At 42.7% G+C, this 21,944-nt stretch overlaps 1 protein-coding gene across 2 annotated transcripts in view; it reads right to left on the reverse strand.

Moving 5' to 3' along the window:
* Window positions 1-21,004, reverse strand: part of CUNH10orf90 (chromosome unknown C10orf90 homolog) — a 64,709-nt gene extending 43,705 nt beyond the window's left edge. For both annotated transcript variants that reach the window (XR_007627422.1, XM_050305347.1), the window contains exon 1: window positions 20,803-21,004. Coding sequence is in view for 1 of the 2 variants with exons in the window: in XM_050305347.1 (XP_050161304.1) it covers window positions 20,803-20,968 (166 nt within the window). In the remaining variant the exon portion in view is untranslated. The remainder of the gene's footprint in view (window positions 1-20,802) is intronic.
* Window positions 21,005-21,944: the final 940 nt, after the last annotated feature.

The following is a 21,944-nucleotide window of genomic DNA, read 5'->3' on the forward strand; positions in this document are numbered from 1 at the left end:
GGAGGCAGGCTGGGAACTGTCAGCACCCACCAGCCCCACCAGGCTGCTTTTCAAGGAGCACTAACCTGCTGCCTAGCAACCACCAAAACTGATGATTGTTTGTATATTCCATTTCTCGTGCAAGACTAAAAGCTCAGATCCCAAATTATTGCATTCAGCAACATCAGAGCTGTGACTGATTGAGAAGAAAACGCATTTTCCTCTACTTGCTGCAAGTCTTCCCCGCTCTCCAGGGTTGCATTTGTAAAATGTACACACACACCCCCCAGTGCACTTTGATGCAAGACCAATTGGAAAAATATTTCAATATGTGAACAGTTATTTTCAAAATATTCATCCTTTAGAAGCTACTTCTGTGAATAAAGTCATTCACATACCTTTACATTTTAATGAGGATGTCACTAAGACTGATACAGGAACAAACACGAAGGGCCACGTTCTCCTGGGCACAAGGATGTTGCACAGCATGACACAAATGTGCTTGCAAAAAACTTGTCCCTGCGTTTTAGAAGCCTTGATTTTTTTCCTAATTGTTATTATTTTTCCTAATTATTATTTACTGCGCGTGAAACAATCGAAGAAAAGCAAACACACAGAACAAGAAAGCTGACAACCCTTTTGCACCGTGCTCTCTGCTTGAATCAGATTTTAGCCTGATTCCCAGGAGGAATTCGATTTATGCCCTATCTTTTTTTATGCCCAGCCTTGGGCTTTTGAGCTTGTGGCCTCTTTGAAACAACGTGACAGATGGGTCGGTAGCTGATCTCCAACGAGCTTCCCACGAAAATCAATGGCTTTGCAGAAATGAGAGGCTGCCACAGGGAGAAGTCCACTGGGTTTCCCATGTTTAATCCATGGACACTCCTACCAGCTGGGCAGGACAGGGAAAAAACCTTTCCCTGAGATCCAACCTAACCCTGCCCTGACACAGCTCCAGGAGTCCTATCCCTGGTGTCCCCAGAGCAGAGCTCAGTGCCTGTCCCTCTTGAGAAAGCTGGAACTGCAATGAGGTCTCCCCTCAGTCTCCTGTTCTCCAGCTGAACACACCAAGTGCCCTCATGAAATGACCTCTTTCTTTTTAACCTGTATTTTCAATTTAGTATTTTTGCTTTCGGTCTCTAAATAAATATTGAATCTCATACCAAGATTATGGAAATTAAGGGGCTCAAAGAAAAGTTAAGTGCTGGAGGCCAATCTAATGATGGCATGACTGCTTGACCCCAGTACTGTGGTACTTTAGACATAATCATGTACAACATCTGTCCTGTTTAAAGTCACATCCTACCAGGCAAATCACTACCAGTCACCCTCCTAAATGTGCCTATGATAGGCACAGCATTGGATACCCAGATTGTATCCCAGAGAATACAGGGAATAACTGAACAGCTCAGTGTAACCAAATGCTGAAGTGACCCCCTATCAAAGGCAGAATTAAGTGGCTGTGGATGGTTCCCACCACCCCCACTTTGTTTGTCCTACAGTTGTTCTTTTCCACGACAATCTCTGACCCAGAGCCAGCACATAAACTATTAAATAATTCAGCTGCACTCTTCATCCAGCACTGCTCCCCAAGCCATATCCTGGCCCTTCTCAGTTCCAGCATTTCCACTGAGTGCTTTGGGACAAGCATTGATCCCAAAGGTCTCTGCAGGTCCACCAGTTACAGCAGACAGACTTTGCTGAATGTGCTTTCAGAAACCTCTTCGGTCATTATCAATATTCTCTCTAACATTAACTGCCATTAAATCCTGCAGCTGGAAGCTGCAAAATGACCTGTAGGACATCCTCAAGCACTTTCAAGCTTAACAAGGAGCATGTGAAGAGCTGCTGGTGACACCATTGCTCGGGTGGGACGTGAGCAGTCGATGGTCTGTCTGAAGGCTGGGGCAGGGAACTTTGCCCTGGGAATGTGCAGAGAGCCAGTGCAAGCCTGGAGGCTTTGGCAGAGGAGAAGCTCAGGTAGAATTTTCTTTTAGGGAAGTTTCAGCTGGAAATTAAGATATAAAATTCTACAGCCTGTCTACACCGCTACAGCCCTCAGTTTTGAGGTCTCCACTCTCCACTTAGGGCTGGCTCCCAGCTGAACTCTCTCATGATGCAGCACGACTCTCCCCCCTCGCCTTCTCAAAGCCAAGCAAAAGCACCAAAGAAAAATTCCTTGGAAACAGTGGGCATGTTATGGAATAGGCTGTAATTATTAACCTGAGCTCCTTGCAAAGGACACACTCTGTGCCAGTGGATTAGTCACTGCCAGTCACATTAACTGAGTTAGTAATTCTTTGTATCAGCAACACAGTTCCCACCAGTCCTACCTGACTCCTGGTGCAAACACAGCTCCCCTCCTTTCCCACCCCGGGTAAGCTCAGGTAACTCACACATCACTGTGGGGACACCCTTCCCTGTGACTCAGCTGCTGGTCCCACACCTTCCCATTTTAGAACAGTGTCCTGGCTGAATTCCCAGCCACAAACCCACTGCAGTCGGTGTGAGAGGCCAGGGAAGGACTTCATTTCCACCGACTGTGCTGTCCCTCCTTCCAGAAACAACAACTGCACCTTCCCTCTGAGCAGCACGTCCCCTTCCTCCTCCTTTCTACAACTACCTCTTCTTTTTCTCCTCGTTTTCTTGGACCAACAGGCTTAGGTGGATGTCTTTATTGGATTACCTGGATTTAATTTGGTTAACTTGCAGGGGTTTTTTTTAGGAAGAGATGGGCTTTTGGCTGTTTTGTTTGCTCTTTTTTAGTTTGTAACGGACCTTTTTTACATCCACTCAAAAAAGTTACCTTGGTGACTTTTATATCCAAAGGGAAAATGGAGAAGAGCCTGCTCTTTGCTGGGACACATATAAATGTGTGCTGGGAGCACTCCAAGAGCTGTCCCACCACGAGGAGGAAAACAAGCCAGTTTTATTTCAAGCCATGCAGCTTAGTGATCCTGTATTTTCTTTCCCATCACACTTCCATGCAATCTGGATGGTGAGAATGATAAACAGATGTGTACACACAGGGATTGAATCTTGAGAGCACTGCACTATTCAAGAGAACTGAGGAGAAAAGGCCAATATTTACAACAGCAGTATTTACTGTAAATTAAAATCCAACCAATTGCAGCCAACTTGAGAGACAAACACTGCAGGGAAACCTGCAAGGGCATTGGGTTAAAGATTTTGTCCTCCTTAAACAGATTAAAACCCAGGCTTCCAGGACAGTGCCTTTTCAAAAGCAAAAGCAAATTAAAATACACTCAGAAGTATGTATATTTTGTGGGTGCTTAGTGGGATAGAAGTTATCTATGATTAAAAAAAAAAAAGGGAAACCAAAATTTTCTGTCACTCATGTTATTTTAAATAAAAGAGCAAAAAAGTTTCTCATATCCTAAACTGAAAGCACCATTTTGGAAGATCAGTCTGCTCCATGTCATATTGATTTAGAACCATTTTATTACTCTGAATGTGTCACTGCATTAGTTAGAGGAATGTTGTGATTAACACCTTGGCCAGAAATTCAATGCTGATAGATATAAAAACGTAGATTTATATATTTCATTCAACATTTAAGGAAAGTTTATTAATTCACCAGCAGGTGGATTTTTCTAATTTATGTAGGTCTTTCTATATTTAAATCAAGTGCTGAAATGAGCTCAAAATGTTTCTGTACCTTGGGTATGCCTTGGTGTTTCTCCCTGTGGTAGCCATTGTAAGAACACTTGGATTTTCCCAGGATTTCCAAGGTGGAGGGTTTGGGGTTTTGTTGTTGTTTGGGAGAGTTTTTTGTGGTTTTGGTTTTGGGTTTTTTCCCCCCAGAGAGCACTGCCAGGTTAGCTCCCTATTGCTTTTTACAAAGTAGTAGCTAAGTCAAGGAGTGAACGACTGCCTTGCAACCAGACAAGGAAAAGTTCCACCATTTCCAAACCTTATTCCTCCCAGCCTCTTCTTTTCTACCAAAGCTTCCACTTAGTGGTTACTTATTGGCAGAGCTGGATTAAGATCTTATATGAACTAAACCCAAATTATTCATGCTCAGATTCCAGGCATAAACTCCTGTTTTTGGGAGCCAACCCCAAGGTTAGCTCCACCAGGCTGGGTCAAAACAACCAGAGGAAGAAGCAGGGAGGAGAGGTTATGTGGTGTGAAGCCGTGCTGTAATAAAATGCAATATTTCCCTGCCTGAAGGATTCCCAGTACCTGTGCCTACAGCAGGTTATGATAACAGCCTCTGCTTTGTGTGAAGAAATAAACAGCTTTGTGTTCCTGACCTCCAGCACACGTAGCCAGGAAATCAGAGTGCAATTGTCGTTATTTGCTGCTTTTTAGATATTCATTTCTCTTCCCTGGTGCTTAAAAGGGCTGGCTGAAGGCAGCTTATACTAGATTAGGCTTCCAACACCTTCATGCCTTACAGACTCCAAAGACATTTTTCCCCCCCTCGCAGAAGGTGAAAGTGTTGAGTCATTTCTTTGAAAGATCTGATGGGGGTTATTGCTCATCAAATGCCAGAGGCAGCTCTCAAAGCAGGGCTCAGTGAGGGGCACAGTCAGTCCAGCTGCAGCTCCCACATCCCTCCAAGGGACTCAGGGCCCACCTTCCCTCCCTCGCTCTGCTCACCCTTTCCCTGGCTTAAACCAGCGAGGCACCACCAGCTTATCCCAGATCATAACGTGCATTAACGAGGGCTCATCGGGTGGAACCGTGTGCCAGGAATAATTAGGGTTTGAAATGCGGGAGCCTGGCAGGAAGGGATTGTCATCTGCGACGCCGGGCCCTTTAATGGAGAAATAACCCGTGTTTTACAGGAGAGGATAATTTGGCAGCTACAGTCTCAGGGGCTCAGAGACATAAAATACAACCTCATCAATGTGTAAGATTAGGAGTAATTAGCCCCTATATGGTAAAGTCATCAGTTGGAAACTCGAGTCTGTCTGGGGACGTTTTGTAACGATGCCTCAGGGACAAGTGAGATGGGACCTCTGACTTCCGTGATTTGGAAGGGACTGAGACCTAATTAAATCTGCAAAGATGCAGTAACTGTATTAAAAGGGATTTTTAAATATGAAGCATATTCCCTTTCACTAAACAAACTAGGTATAATACACCCTGGAACAGGGAGAGAATTAATCAAAAGACACTGAGCCAACAGCTGCTGTGAGGCTGCCAAATAGAAGATGATACAGGATTATCCAGAACTGAAGAACATTTAATAAGAATTGAAGAATATTTGTAAGAATTGAAGAATATTTATAAGAATAGAAGATTATTTGTAAGAATTGAAGAATGTTTGTGGTGGTTTTTTTTTTGAGGATATGGTTTTATTTCACTGTCGTGAAAATCAAGCACATCACGCCCATCGTAAATCCAAGAGAGGATGAGTTTTTTGAAATCTGTTTCTCTAAATCCATAATTTATAATAAACACTGGTTGCTTTACATAAACAAAAGTTAATTCTCTTGCAAAAATAATATGTAGCTTACTTTTTCACTCATTACAAAAAAAACCCCACACTTGCATAAAGGGGATACACAGAGCTATTATATTTCTGCTACTGAGTCCCATAAAGCCCTTCACATCTTCCATTTCCTTTAAAAGGTTTGGCTCTTTGTACTGGAGAAATGAAGGATTTTAAGTGAGCTTCTCAGCAATGATTGCCTCATTTACATGATCTATCTTCTCCTAAGCCAAAAAAAAAACCCTCCTTGACTGTTATTAACATTTTTCTACCATAACTCAACACTCTGCACTGTGTCAATGCAGAGCTGGATCCTCAGAGCCTGGAAGTTAAGAGGAAAAGTATTTTATGAGTATGAACTGAGAGTGGACCAACTGATGGCAAAGAGAAAAAAGTACTGAGACGACACATGGAAGTTCACACACTTCATCGTGCTGCTTAAAAAGGAATAATTAAAACGGCATCAAACTCATGTCTAGGCAGGTCACTGCTGGAAGAATTTGCCAAACCTTCAATAGAACTTCTCTCTAAAGTCTTAGAAGAAATTTGATCCTTGCATGTATGATGGTGGGGGGGGCTATATTTCTAGTTTATTTGTTTCATAAAAGAACCACCTTCAGCTATTCCTCAGTCAATTCAATGTTATTTATACTGAAATTATCCACCATTTGGGATTGCCTGTAGGACTGAGAACTCGACTCCTTATTTCATACAAACTTGTTGAAAGGATATCAAACCAAACCAATGTCCCAGACAACACATCCACAGCCAACTGCACAACTGAAACCATGTTATTACCATGAAAACCAAGACAATTCACTCAAGAAAAGGCACCTCACACAAACCAGCCCCCCAAATGAAAGAGGTCACCATGGCACCTCACTGGGGAGATGGTTTTGAGTTAAACATTCAGAGGCTGCTATCACAGAATGATAAAACATGGAAAAATTCTTTGCAAGGAAACGAAAATATAACCAGTTACTCTGTTTTTAGTAGAAGAGCATGATGAGCTCGATGGCCAGTCAATCACTGTGAGAAAAAATCAACAGCAATCTAAATGCTCCAGTATTTCAAGCCTTCAAGTGACCTTTCAAGAGGATTTTGGTTTGAAAATACAATATGAGGAAAGGCTCTGATTGCAGGATTCATCTTATATCCAAAGCCTTTGCTAAATGTCTCTTGCTAGAAACGTAAAACAAACAGCAGTGGGGATCAAAGGTAGGGGAAAATGAATGAAAGTAAAGGTGGGCTGGTGCTTTATCTGGATCAAACTACATATATAAAAGTATTTGTCTTCGATTACGTGTGTTGGAAATATCCCTCAGCTTTCAGGAGGAGATCAATCTCTCCTCAGGTAGTCAGACAGACTGGGAAGGACAAGGTGGATACAGGAAAAAAACAAGAAACACTGTCACAAAAAGCCCCCAATCCCACTCCAATAGCACAGTCCCTGTGCTGGAAAATGCAATGGAGACCAGGAAAATAGAGAAGTCTCCTGGGAAAACCCTGAAGAATAAGGAGCAGGCTGCAAAGGAAGCCTGGCTCATCCACACCAGAATAGAACAGCACAGTTAATGCTTTTAAAGTTGAGAGAGTTTTCTTGGGTGGGTTTTTTTTCATGGGTTTTTATGTTGGTTTTTTTCCCCAACTAAAATCTGAAGAAAAGTTGGTTATAAAAGCCTCTGAATTTTTGGACAGAGTGGAGAGAGAAAAATCTCAGGTTAAAAAAAAAAAAGTAATTTGAAAGAACAGTGAAGACAAGGAAAGCTGCATTTGTACCTGGAGCATAAAAATAGCAATCAAAGCAATACAGTGTGTGAGTTCAAGTAAGAATATATAGCATAAAAGTGCTGAGTAATCCAGAATGCCAGCTTAATTTGAAAAAAAGAGGGATATCGATATCACAGGCATCTCAAAAATATGATGGGATTAAGATACATCAGTGGAGAATATAAAAAAAATCAACTCAATATAAATTATGTGGAAATGACAGAAGACCAAGTTGACAAAGGAGCACGGCCAAGAACCAAGGAAAATATACAGCAAACCAGGTAAATAAATAAAATACAGCAGGGCCTCCAAATCTCCTTAAACTCAGTTTGCATCCTAAAACAGCAGAACTATACTAAGAACCAATATTTTCCCAGAATGGCCCAGAAAAGGGAACATTAGTGCAAAATACTGGCACTAAATAAGTTGAGACTTGTCAGCAGAAGCCAAAAGAGAGGGAATACAGTAGAGGTGGACAAGAATAACAAACAGCTTCAAAAGATGCATAGGAGGAGATGTGGGAACGTTACAGGATAATTTTTCTGCACAGCATGTAGTGAAATCATGAACCTGAATAACCAGAACCAGGATAAGGCTGTAACTGGATCCTTGCTCTGGCCCAGTGCTGTTACCGTGCTCCCATCACTAGATAAAAGACACCTTTAGAAATATTTAGGAAAATAAGACCTTAAGAAATAATGCAAAGATGGATTTGGAGGGGGAAGAGGGGGTCATCGTTGTCTTGGGAGTTTGGGGTGGTATTTTGTTTGTTTGTTGGTTTGGGTTTTTTTAATTTGCTTTTTTGCAGACCATATATTTACACAGTTAATGGAGGACTACAAGTATTCACAAATGGGAACAACTGCAGTGTTTTACCACGAGAAGACACAATTTGGAGATCATAAAGTCAAAGAATACTTTGGGTTGGGTGGGACTTTAAAGCCCATCCAGTTCCACCCCCTTCCATGGGCAGGGACACCTTGCACTATCCCAGGTTGCTCCAAGCCCCGTCCTACCTGGCCTTGAACAACCCCCTTTTTACATAAAGACAATTTTAAAGAAAATTCTACCCTTCCCAAGAAGTAAATTGATCCAATAACTCCATTACACAATTATTTATCATGTATAAATCACCAAAAAAAATGCCACAGCAAAAGGAGTTCAGAGCTGCAGTTCTCTTTGATGTATATTTACAGAGGAATTGTATAAATTAACAAAACAGAAACAAGTTTAGAGGTTCCACCTCACACTTAACTGATGCCAAACCAACATACACTGGGCTGAAAAAGAAACCTCTGCTCTAAAATAAAAGCTAAGCTGTTCACTGAAACACAAAGCAGCAAGTCAAGGCTCCTGCCCATCCCATATTCTGGGATAACAGTCTGGAGAGCAAGGTCAGAAGTTTAATATTCCTATTGATGTTAGGAAACAATGACAGATTTATTGCAAAGATTTGTCAGCAAACCAGCAGTGAGGTCACAGTGCCCCAACACACAGAAAATGTTCATCTACCTGTAACCCCATTACAGCTGCAGGATAAACATTCCCTTTGGCTTGAGAAAACATGTATTTACCTTATAAAGCTGTAATTCTGCATCAATATTCTGCTAATTGGAGGTTTCCTGTCATTAATTTAGATAATACCCATTCATCCCACATAAATAGCTTCTAGCAGCTTCTTTAATTTAACCTTGCTTTTAGCCTTCTTTTTTTTCCTGTCACACAACCAGTAATTCAGTGCTCACAAATGACCTCCCGTGCCACGGTCACGCCATAACAATCAACGGTAGGGATTTCATAAAACAGATTGAATTCTACAGCAGTGGCTTTGGTGAATCGGGAGAATTTGTTCCTTTTTAGCTGCTCAGAGTTAATCTTTGATTTTTAGCTGAGTGCACTGTGTTGAAAAGAGTAAACTGGGGACACACTGTGTTTTTGTTATATATTTTTGTTATGTATTTTTGTTACTTACATGGCTCAAGTGGAAATAGAGCCACAGCATCCACGGCAGCAAAACTGACTTTGAAAGATTTTAACCTCTTATCTCAATACTTAAAATAATATGTGAGGAGAAACCTCCCATGACAAACTGTTTCTGTGTAAATTCTGAGGTTATTACATTATACTATAATGATTATACTTTCTACCTGGTGTCACATCAGATCAGAACGAGGCAGAGCTGAGGATAATGTTCCCACAAAGCTTTAGAGGTGGCAAATGATTCCAAAGTAAAAAAATTATCTCCATCACGGCAAATCACATAACGTGTTTTGTTCAACACTAAATTATTATTCACCATTTAAATTAAGGATTGCAAGGGAAATTCATCCTGAGCCTTCTCCATTTCCCTCATACTCACAGTTTGGCTAATGAACCAAGAAACCAATTAGTGAAACATCTCAATTTATAGCAGGTTGAGGTAATCCTTAGCCAGGGCACAGTTAAAAATCCTGCACTGTGAAAAGAAGACTTTTCATCTTCAGAAACAGCGCTGGGGAGTTAATGAGCCCCCTTGAAACAGGGCATCAGCAATGCCATTTGTGGGTGCCCCATCCCTGCAAGGGTCCAAGGCCAGGCTGGAGCAACCTGGACTAGTGGAAGGTGTGGAATGAGATGAGCTTTAAGGTCCCCTCCAACCCAAACCATGCCATATTTCTATGATTCTTCACAGATTTTATAACCTGCAGCTCAAACCCACCCCTTCTTAATAGGTGTCTCAGGTAGTTTCTCTAATTACACATAAATGGTTCATTAAAGGGACAAAGAAACAGGAGATGGACTCTAGGCCTGAGATTCCAAAGTGTATTTTCCCAGTTCCCAGAACAAACTCATCAGTCAGGTGGGAGGGTGGGGCAGGGAAGACAACAGAGGGTTCATAGGATGCAAGAAAGCACACAGAGGAGTGGGGAAGGCAATCCACTGCTCACAGGAATTCTTTCCTCAAGGAGCTGCTCATGCATTTAGGACAACAGAAAGTACTTTAACAAAGTACATGAAAACATAAGAGCCAGGAAGGGCAGCCCAGACATTCTCTCTGCTGTTGTCAAACCAGGGCAGGTAACATGGGATACAGCCTTGTTTGCTGAACCCTATTTCTCCCATGAGGTTTCCATCCCATTGCCACCTGGTTTTTAACATTGTGTTATCACCCTTGGTTAAACTGATTAAACAGATATATTTTTTTCCTGGAGAGGATTTGTGCACATGAATCGACTGCTTCTTCCTCTACTAAACTGTGTCTAACCCTTACATCCTTACCCAGGACCCTAAAATATTTCCCATCTCCCAACCTCCTATCATTTTTCCCATACCTCAATCCTTGATATCCCAAAGCCAAATCCATTCTCACCTCTCCAGGCATCAGCCCAAATCCAACTGACTTGGGCGTCTCAGAGGCAGAGACACCTGAGCTGGAAGAGGGGCAGAGTCATAGGAACATGGCAGGAATCTCTAAAAGATATGGAATTTTTTGGAGTTACTGCCTGAATGGAGGAATTTCTCTCCTGCAGCTCAGTTAAGCACTTCTACAAGTCATCTGGGAGCAACCCATCCCCTACTCCAGTAGCTCTGCGTGTGCACTTCACAGTTTCCCAGGTTTAGAGGAATTTCATTTCAACAGGAGAGCACTTCCAGAGATGATCCTCTGCTGATAGCCTTTCTGGCAATCAGGCTGTGCAATCCCAGTTGGAAAAGCAGAGAAGCAAGAGAAGGGAAGCACTTACACGGGAAGTGGAGCCTGCCTGACACGTTTGAGAGTCAGGGCTGGCCATGATTCAGGAGTTGTGTATAGACACACTCAGGTCACTACAAACAGCAAGTGCAAGAAATAATTGGAGCTACTCAGACGTTATTGAGTTGCAATCAACAAATCACGAGGAGTCACGAACAGCCCGATGGAAACATCTTCTCAGCACATGAGAGCAGGGGAAAAAGGAAAACAAGGATTAGGCTGGGTGAGGAACAGAATGCATTATGGAAAGTACAGCAGCAATAACATAAGCTCGTGGTGTCCTAAAGTATCGTGTCTAGCACTGATTTGTGTCTGGGAAATTTTAAGAGGACCTCAGTTGATTAGGTATGTTTGTTATTTTAAGCCTTTATGTACTAAGGTACTCCTACACCAACAATGCCAATATGCATGGGAAGCTTGTTTTTTAAACTCAGTGCATCAATCACCACAATTTTGCTGAAAAAATATTTAATTCAAATGCAATAAAGAGCTCATCTGAGGCTTGGGCTCAGTTTGATGCCGAGTGGTAGAAGTTCAGCCTCTCCCTTTTCCTTAGAATAGTAAAGAAAAAAGGAGGATGAACTTGACTATGTACAGCAGTGGTAATTTATGAGAAGCAGGAGACAGTAATTGAGCCAGGAGTGGAAGTGGAAGTCTCCTGTGACAGCCTGTAATTGTCAGAGCTCCAGTTAAATGCAGCAGACACGGATTCAAGTAATATTTTGAATGCCTGCATGTACCTGTGTCAAACCAGGCCTCCAGACCTCTGGAGATCTGCTTCTCACTGCAGTTTGGTCCTTCCACTTTAATACAGAAAACATTACCCATACAGCTCTCTGGTTATTTCTCCACTTTCTGCTCAAAATATTTCACAGAGAAGTGCATAAAAAATTCCATCCCCGTAGCAACTGGGAGAGCCCTGCTTGAAGCAGCGATGGGAAAGATGGGGATCTGGGAATGTTGGAGGCAAGCAAGGATTCTGTGGGTGTGAAATTGTTGGCAATTATGTCTGATCGCTGGCTGCACATGTTTTTGCTGAATGTGTTCAGACTTACTGTGGAAATTGGCCTGAAGTATTACTGAATTCTGGAAGCCCTGATTAAAATAAATGGCGTTAAAGACACTTGTACTGCAGAGAGACTCTGGAGTCCAGGGAGAGAGCTCTGTACGAGCAGGATGTGTCAGACACCAGAACAACAAATTAAAGGAAGGAATCAGCTCAGGAAATATTATTGCTGGTTTCTCGAGACAAGCTGAAACGCAGTTGCTACCTGAGGAGCACCAAGGGGAAGAGAAAGAACATGGGAAGTAATAAAGTGGAGTTTGGATGTAAGAGGCAGAGCGGCTCACTGAAGATCCCAACAGTACAGGAGAACTCCATGACCATCTAGGCTAGAAAGGTTGGAAAGGCAGTCCCAGCACGTGAGAAAACCCCCCTTCCTCACTCTTCCCTTCTCTGCCTCTCCCAGACCCAGGGCAGGACTTCATTTCCCAGCCTGTAAAACGCAGGCAGCAGCCCAGGTTTCCTCGCAGCTCGCTGAGCTGTTCCTCAGGTTTCTCCCTCCTGGCTCTTTCTGACCTTTCTGTTTCCCAAGCTCCTGGAAGGAGCCACCGAAACAGCTCTTTCGCTTTCCACAAGCTTATCAACCCTGCACTCAGCTCTGGTCCCTTGGAGGCTTCCCCAAGCCTTCCCAGTGTGGGTCTGTTCAATCAGGAAGAGGTTTGCAGGGAATGACATAATTTAGGAGTCAGACTTGCCCCAAACAAGCACTGCAAGAATCACAGAATCCCAGAACGGTTTTGGATGGAAGAGACCTTAAAGACCACCTCATTCCCCAGCCCTGCCACAGGCAGGTTCACCTTCCACTAGCCCAGTGCTCCAGGAGCTGTGGTCCTGTCCTGCTGCATCCCTTGCTCCCTGTACCAGCCTCACCAGGTGAAAACAGTGCTGGAAATGCAAGTGGGTCCTCTTCTCACCACCCCTCACGGGCTCTGAGCAAGAAAATCCCCTCTGGTTTTATGGAAGAGGGCTCAGAGACCCCTTTACAAGCCCTTTTATCTTTCCACCTGCGAGAGAAAAGGGACCTGCAGTGGTGTTTGGCTCCTGCATCCTCCTCCCACGTACAGTAACCAAGCCAGCCCACATTTCCCACAGGACAGAAGTACATGAAAGCTATTTCTAATAACTCAGCTGCTGGTGAGAGGCTTTGTGTGCTGCTGCTGAGGGAGGTTTTGGCTGTGGGCAGGATGGCAGCACAGAAATTGTCATCAACCACTCAAAGGGGAGTCAAGAGACCAATGCAAAACTCGGTCTCTGCCTCTACAGAGCACGCAAAAGAGATGGAACTTTATTTAACGGCCTCGTGGTGCCACTGTGAATGTAGGTATCAAGGAGACATAAGTGTGGTTGTGTCAGGGATGACTCCCTGGGCCATGGCTGAATGTTGTGTTTAAGGCACATCTTCAGCCCTTTGGTTAAGGAAGAGGTCGTTTTCCCAAACATAAAAGTACTTCTCCTTTGAGCACAGGAGCGTTTCTCTGCTGCCTTACCCATAAACATTTGGATTAAGCTGCTGTTCTAAAATGTTTCTAGGTAATATCACGACAGTGTCCTTTAAAGAGTTTTATTTCACAGCTAAACTGCTGGCTTGTGTTCCAAATTCTCAGCTACAAGGTTCCACAGATATTGGAGGGTCTTCAGGATTAATGTGCTAAATTTCTGCCTCTCACACTCTCCTATCTGCTTTTTTCACTCATCCTGCCACGAGGCATTTCTCCAAGAAGGTGATTTTCCTTCCTGCTCGCTGTATCTCTGGCAGAAAACACACTGGAGTTAACTAATTAAATATAGTTGTCCTGTACATCAAGTATCAGTAATAATATCAGGCAGTAACGTTATGTCTGCTGTGAGAACAGGTTGCAAAAACATCCTACCTGTCATACATCACTGGGATAATGATTTGATGCATCTGTGCTGTTAAACCCTTCCTTGGCAGTGATTAGCAAGCAACAGGGTCTGGCAAGTATCTACGGCAAAGAGGACACTGTAAAGGTGAAGGCAAAGATCCCCCTCCATGGGTTGGCCTTCCCTGGGTTTCTCCCAGCCACGTGATCACAATCTATCCCAGAATTTCAAGATCTGATCTTACCAATCCTAAACCAGCTTACGTTTTTATATGTGCTTTTATTTTTTTCCCCTCCCAAAGGATCCCCGAGTCCTTCACAAGCTACATTGGTAGAATGATTAAAATTAAAGCCTTTCTCAAGTTTAGCTTTAATTCTGGTGGAATTAATTTAATTGAAGACATACTGGATAACCTGCCTTCACTACCCATTTCAGGGAGTAAGCAAAGGGAAATCTTAGCTAAGAAAAATAGCAAAATATCCACTGATAGAGAAATCTGTGAGATGCTCAAAATGCAGTGCATGTAGCCAGTGTTTCTCCTCAAGTGCAGAGAAATAAATAAAGAGATTTTTTTTGTGAACAAAGTTCACAAAACTCTCTTGGAGCACGTTAAACCCAACACCCTGCTCATCGAGCTGTGATCTCTACCACATGTATAATACCTACAGTTCTCAATGACCCACTTGTCTTCTAATGTCCACAATTCCCAAAAAATAGCAATGAAAAGAGGCAAAAGATATTAAGTATAATAATAAAAATCCAAGTCTAATAATAATTTATATAAAAAACCCCTAGAGATAAGCTTCTGTAAATTGTCAGTGCCCATGGCCAGGTTCACTTGGGCACTGGGGGATGCAAACACAAGATTCACATCCATCTCCATTAATATTTTTAGTCAGAGGTTAAAGAACAGTAAAACAAACTAAGCTGTCAGAGAAAATACATATTAGCATTTAGATTAACAGTTATTATCTCCATTTCCCATCACCAGACAGCAGTGAAATGTGTGATGATGGGTTTAGATATTTTTTCAGAGAGGTTAAGGGGTCCCTGAATTCAAAGGGCTGGGAAATACTGGCCTGTGAGATAAATGGCACTGGCCCTGGCATGTGCTGTGTATCCTCAGTACATCTGGACTCTAGCTGGAATTAAAATTCATATTGCGGCAGCAATTAAAAGACAGAAGTAGGTCATGAGCTGTTGTTCAAGGCAATATGCAGAGAGAAAAAGAAGACTGAAAGAGGAAAAAGGGAGAAAAAAAACCTGAAGCGAGGCAGCATTCGCCTTAAAAAAATTCAGCCTTGAGAAATTCTGAAATAAAAAAGATAACAAAAAGAGGATAAAATAGGGAAATAAGAGTTTTGGGTTATTTAGCTATGGGCTCACCAAGCAAAGGTTGTTGCCACTAGGCAGTTCTCAGGCTGCATAATGACATCAACTCTTTTATTCCACATGGGGAGGATTGTACAAGAGATCCATCCTCAGTGCCCTCTCTGTGTATCACACCCAGTGCCACAATGCACACTGTGTATCCACAGCCAATTCCAGACAAGGAAAGTGAGAAGGAAATCCCATTTCTCCCATTCCTTTTTTAGAAATGGAGATATTTTGTGCAGTTACCTGCAGGCTGGCACAGACCCTCCCTGCAGACAGCTCCTCTGCTTTTGCAGCACTGCACAGTGCCACTAATGAAGGTCAGGAATTTACTGGGTGTCTCACTTTTATTCAGTCACTTGAGCAAGAAGAGAGTTGAACAAAATTTTAGCAAAGTGAGAACCAGCCACATAACGTTGATTAAACCTTGTTTTCAGTATAATCTACCCTTAAAGGTGACCTGTTAACAAAAACTTACTACACACACAGAAAAGTACCCCCTTTCTGTAAGACTTTGCAGAGGAACTTTGCCTGTTCAGGTCTGATATTCTTGGGAAAAAAAAAATAATTAAAAATAACTTTAAATGCTCTTCCTCAGCACCCAAAAAGCAGCAGTTGGTGGTTTCAGAAGGCACAGCAGGCAGGAGAGTGTAGAGAGCTCATCTCTGTGTGTGGCCATGGGCTGTGCCTTGCCCTGCTTTCCCATGGGAACTGCCAAGCCAAGCCATGCCAGGTATCTTCCCAATCTTCCCAGATGTTTTGTATTCGACCTCCCAGCTTTATTTTATGTGTTTGTACCTCTAAGAGACACCAGAAGTCTAAATCCATGGAAGCATAAAAATAAATGTAATCCATTATATTAAAACAGATTTGAGATGCAAGCCCAGGGGTTCTCCAGAGCACCCACAAAGACCTCCAAGATCATTGAGTCCAACCTTTGATCAACCCTAACCCTGACAAAGAGAGATGTGAGGATGTCATGTCAGTGATCACAGAAAACACCTCTTTCATGTGCAGTTGGTATGCAGAAAAAAATCCAACCCCTGCTGCTCCACACGTGATTTTTGATACCAAAAGAGCTGAACCCTTCTAAAGCACATTTTGGCCAAGCTTTAAGGATTTTTCAGTAAATTTGCATGAAGATATTACGCAGCTGCTATAAACACTTCTCTTTTTCCCGTATGTTTATCCTGTGCTACACTACAGACACAAGGGCAAATACATCCACATTCTCTTGACTCAATTCTTCATCTTCCAAAAGATGGCAAAAGTGATTGGCAATAATTTCATCACTGTTTATTGTGTGTTTGTTCTGCACCATTAGGTGCTCTGTCCCTTATAAATCCTGCACTGATGGTCTTGAATCATCAGGAGAGGTTTGTATAAAGGCAGCAAAGATGTATTTTCAGCTGTTTGTGATACATCCCTATGCAGGAACCTAATTATTAATGGTGGTAACACACCACCAACAAGACAACACTCTAAGAGAGCTGTTTATACTTTGCATAGAGGGGAGAAAAGATAATCCACGTTCAAAATAGTGGTCATTGCACATTCCTGACAGTAGTTTCCCTAAATTTTCCCAGCTGCTCCCAGTGGAGTGTCAGGTGTGTGACTGACGTGTTACACCATCACAGGACTGTAATTCATGGGTGTTGCACAACAAATCTGAGGCATGTTTGAGCCTGGGACCACACACACAGAGAGAGGTTTGAGAGTGACTTGTCTTCTGCTCACCTCTCCCTCTCTGGAGAGACACAGAGGCAGAAATGTCTCAAGAAACAAGAAAAATGTTTCAACACCCTTGAAAACTGCCCTGGGGGGATACTGGTGTGGGTTTTGCTGGACCACAAACAGGGAAAACAGTGTTACTAACACTGCTCCACCAGGCATGGCTGCTCTCAGACAGGGATTTACAGCAAAGGAACACATGGAGAACCATGGGACATGTCTTCCTCTCCACAGCCAGTGCCCACCCCTGCTGTGTTAGATGAAGTTTGCCATGTGGCTGTGACCTGGGGGACCAGTCAAGTCTTCCCTGATCTTTCCAAGGCCCTTTGCTCAATCCAGACCCTGTGCAGGCTGCATCCTTCCAGTCCTCCTTTCTCTGCCACAGTTTCTCATCTGCACAACAACAGCCAGAATGTTTCCTCTACCTGGACTTTAAAACTTGCCTTTTATTTTGTGTAGTATTTGGATTTAGAACTGAATGCTGGTATTGTTTCAAACGTCTCCTAACTGCTCTTTATGCAACTTTTGCAGTGGGAAATCTGAACACGTGTCTGTGTTGATGCAGCAAAGACCATCCACCACAGCAACACCCATAGCCAGGCAGAACAGCCACGATGCACTGCTGGTCTGTGTCACCAGCCCCAAAGGGCAGCAAAATACATCAACATTCCTTTGGGAATGCTGTCAAACCATGGAAAACCTGTTCCTACCATCCCTTCCAACAGGCACAAACAGAAATTTGCTCTCACAGAGATTCTCACCTGTGGAAATAGCTGAGACTACACATCCCCCTGCCCTGTGTGGGAAGCAGGGAGACATGAGCATCCTCTAATCCTGGAATCAATCAGCTTGGAAAAGACCTCCAAAATCATCCAGTCCAACCTTCAACCAAATACCACCAACCCTAACCCCAATGAAGAGAGACATGAGAATGTCATGTCACCTCTACAGACACACACACACACAAACCCCCAGCTCAGGCTGCACACATGATTTTTGACACCAGAAGAGCACATTTTGGCCAAGTTTTAAAGACTTTTCAACAAATTTGCACGAACAGCCACCTCTAAAATTCACAAAAGGTAGTAAAATTTAAAATGGCCACTTGACCTCTGCCCCTTGCCAGAGGGAGATTTTTAACAAAAATAGCTGCTATGTGAAATTTTTTCTACAATTCAGCAAAGGAGAATGGATGGATAAAAAAGTACCCTCCAAAGTGTGGTTATAAAATTCAGGTTGATGTGCAACCAGTGCTTGTGGGATTCTCCAAGGATTAGGAACTGGCCACATGGGCAGGGTTCAGGGGACATAAGGGGACTTGCCTGGAGAGACTTAATGCTCCTGGTGGGATTCTCTGTGGAGTGAGAAAGGAAATGCTTGTGCCAAGGACCACTCCAGTCCGTCCCTGGCAGCAGCTGCCAGTCTGACATTCCAACCTCTTGGCACTGGGGACATTTTACTGCCTCCAGCACCCTCCTGTCCATGAGAGCCATGAACCCTGAGCACTAAACTGTTCCTGTGTCCCATCTCTGTGCAAATTTTCAAATATAAACCACCATAATCTTTGCCACAAAACAAAGCTGACGAAAGAAAACCAGCTCATTCCTGATCTCCCAAGTGCCACCACCAAAAAGCCAAAAGGGCACTTAATACCAACTTCACTGAAGCTTTTGATAACACCTGGAACCACTGCCTTTTTACTTCACTTCCATTTGGGTCCCTTCAGGGTGCTCACAAGAGGATATCCCACCACGGGAAGCATCTTAACAGCATCAAGGACTGCAGAGGGAAACATCCACACCCATATCCAGGGCACCACTGCTGGCATCAGCACAAGCACAGCTCCAGGGCCTGCAGAGCACCACGAGCACTCCATGACTATTTATACCTCTCAACCCCATTGTGCTGAAAGCTTTTAAGTAATTAGTTTCCCTCATTAGCAGATGCAGCGCCCGGGGAAGGGCAAGCAGGTGCTCCCCAGCCCCATCCTGGATTACAGGGCAGCAGGACACGGCCTGGGAGGGGGAGAGCTCAGAAATGCTGAGCTGGGCTGATAAAACGGGCAACACAACCAGCACATTTACATTAAAATGGGTTATTTCCACGGCAGAACTGCAGGTGTTATTTTGGCGAGACCACAAACCGTAACAGCAGTAAAAATATTCACAGGGCATTACCACAAACCCCATGTATTGAAATCAGATGGACAGTATTTATCAACATCACCTTCAAGAGATACTTAAGAGATATCAGGTGCCACAGTGTTTGGTTTTTTTTTTTGTTAAAGTTGCAAAAAAAACCCTAAAAAAAAGCAAAGTTCATATATATATCTCATGGAACCAAAAAGTGATTTGCAAAAACGTGGTCAACAGGGTGAGCAGTGCTACTCCACAGCTCTAATAAAATATATGGGGTTTGCACCTTCTCCCTGACACATCTAATCCATTATCCCATTTTTCTCTCTCATCCTTTCAGAGGCAAACCGGACATTTGGTAAAGTCTAATTTAATATTATCACTAATGCATTCAAACACATCGCTAAAAGCCGCGCTGCTAAAAATTGCACTGCAGACAAAACCAGGTAAAAACGCTGTTATCTCCCTGGAAAAGCTGGGCCTTGTGCTGCAGCACCTACTGATGGGAGGCTATTCAGAGCAACAGGATTACTTTCCCGAATAAGGATTACTCCCATGATTAAGGAGTGCAGGATTACACCCATTGTTTGCATATCTCCTGTTGTTTACATACCCCTATTTTCACCTCTTGGATTGTTTGTGGGGGTTTTTTTCCCTTTAAAACCAAGGGCATTTAGTTACTGTCAGCACTAGATATCATTATGCTGTACTTTTATCCCTTCAAAATTTTGGCTGGTTTTTGGATGCCAAATAAAATGCCTCTGTGATCAAAACAAAGAAAATAAAGCAGAAGCAGCAGAATCTAGACTATGCAATTAAAAACAAATAAAAAAGAGAGAGAGCCTTGTTATCCACAATCAAGACTCATTCATGATTCACTTCACGTTCATGCTCCTACCCATGGCCTCTGCTCTGGGGAGCTGATTGTTTTTATATCAATTTTCTTAATTGTGCCAAGTACTGAGTTACCTGAGAGCTCCCAGGCACTGCTGACAATATCACTGCTGAAAAATAACAGAACTCAGACCACTGAAACAAATAATGCAGGTAGGTTTGCTGATAATGATTAATAAAGCAAAAGACTTTGGAGTTTTTCACTTTATAAAGAAGTGGTGAAGCTTCCTTCAGTTCATCACTGCCATACCCTTTACATACAAAATATTCCTCCTTCCTATCCTTAAGAAAACCATGTTACCAAAGTTTTTCCACCATTTCATGACACAACAGAACATTTAATTCAGGGTAAGGATTTAATGCAGGTCTCATTTCCTGTTCCCAACCCAGTCAGAAATGTATTTTAACTGAATAAAGAGCAACAATGCAAGTGACACTTCCAACACGGAACTAACACTTTTTATGGGAAATAAAACTCCTTTCGGATTCTTGCACGTGACACTGAATTACATTAGTCTCAGCTTGGAAAAGTCAGACTTGGAACATTAATATATTCTGTTTTAGTAGCATGCTACAGGGATTTGAAAATTTAATTAGTTCAAGATAGTTTAGGAAGGCTTGATCATAACTTTTGTGTCAGCTCTATAAGTACTGCTTACATACTTTCTAGAGTTAAAAATAAAGGTATTTCCTGCCTCTTTTAGGCTTCCTTAAGTCACTTTAAAATCAGAAAGAATGCAGACTGTGTTTGGAAAGACGTGTGAAAAGAGAAAAGACTTTACAGCAGGCTCAGAAAACATCAGCAGTTGCCCCAACTCACCGAAACAAGCAGTCTTCTCCCAAGAAGCGAAGTTTATGGTCAGGTACATCTGAGTTACAAAGGACCGCGTTTCCCGGGTCGTTTTTGCGCAGGGCTTAACCTGGAAATCCAGGCGGGCGTGTCGGGCACGGCGGGGTCGCGGAGCTGCTCCCTCTCCCGAAGGCATCCCGGGCTCTCCAGGGACACGGGATGGGGACAGCCACCACTTGTTGCAGCGGTGACAGGGAAAGCCAGGACGTGCCAGCTCGGGCATGAATAATTCACCCTCCCACCTCCCGCATCATCGCCCTGCTCCGGCAGCTCCAATGGAGCAATTCATTCCAGCCTTTTGTCTCCGGGAAAAAAAAACCCAAACCAAACCAAAACAACTCGCTGGATTAACAAGGGTTATCTGCGATGATAAAAACCCGGGCCTGCTGATTTATTTAGTCTGATAGGGGGGGAGAATTTGTATCCCTAAACGCACGGAATGCAAATTCAGTGGTGCCTCCTCAACCTGTTTGGCTGCAGCAACAATATCTGCCTAAGGCACATGAATGTTTCATTTTCTTCACTTAAATATTGAACTGGGCTCCTCTGTTTCCAAGTGCTTCCCCAGCAAAGTTAAGAGGAGAGCTCCAAGTGCACACATATTTCTGGAATGACCTCTTGGGCTTTTAAATAACTAACACCTGGCTGCCAAAATGTTCCTATTCTGAGTACAAGACATGGAGGAAAAAAACCTACAATGAAAGCCATCAAATTCATAATTCACTTTAAAAAAACAACCATACAGAGGAGGGTTATTTTTAAAAAGTTTTGAAGGTGATATTTTAATTTTTATTGCAAGTATTTTAAATAATCAGCAGGAGCACTATTATTTTCCTCAGCATTTGTCTGCATAGCTACTATAACCGAAAATAATAACAATAAAATAAACTTCCTTCTGATTAGTTGATCACGAAACTAATAATTGAACACAATGAAGGATTTTTAATCAGTTACCTATGTAGCTATATAATGCATTATAAACAAAGATTTAGATAATTTTATCTGATACTGCTATTAATACAAAATATTGTATTTTGATCCTCATATTCTAAACAAAATTGTAGGAAGGAGTTGTTTGAAAGGAAAAATAGTCTTAAAAATATGTGATTCAA

This window comes from Myiozetetes cayanensis, unplaced genomic scaffold (assembly GCF_022539395.1).
Source record: "Myiozetetes cayanensis isolate MyiCay16 unplaced genomic scaffold, myiCay2020 scf10, whole genome shotgun sequence".
Classification (NCBI taxonomy): domain Eukaryota; kingdom Metazoa; phylum Chordata; class Aves; order Passeriformes; family Tyrannidae; genus Myiozetetes; species Myiozetetes cayanensis.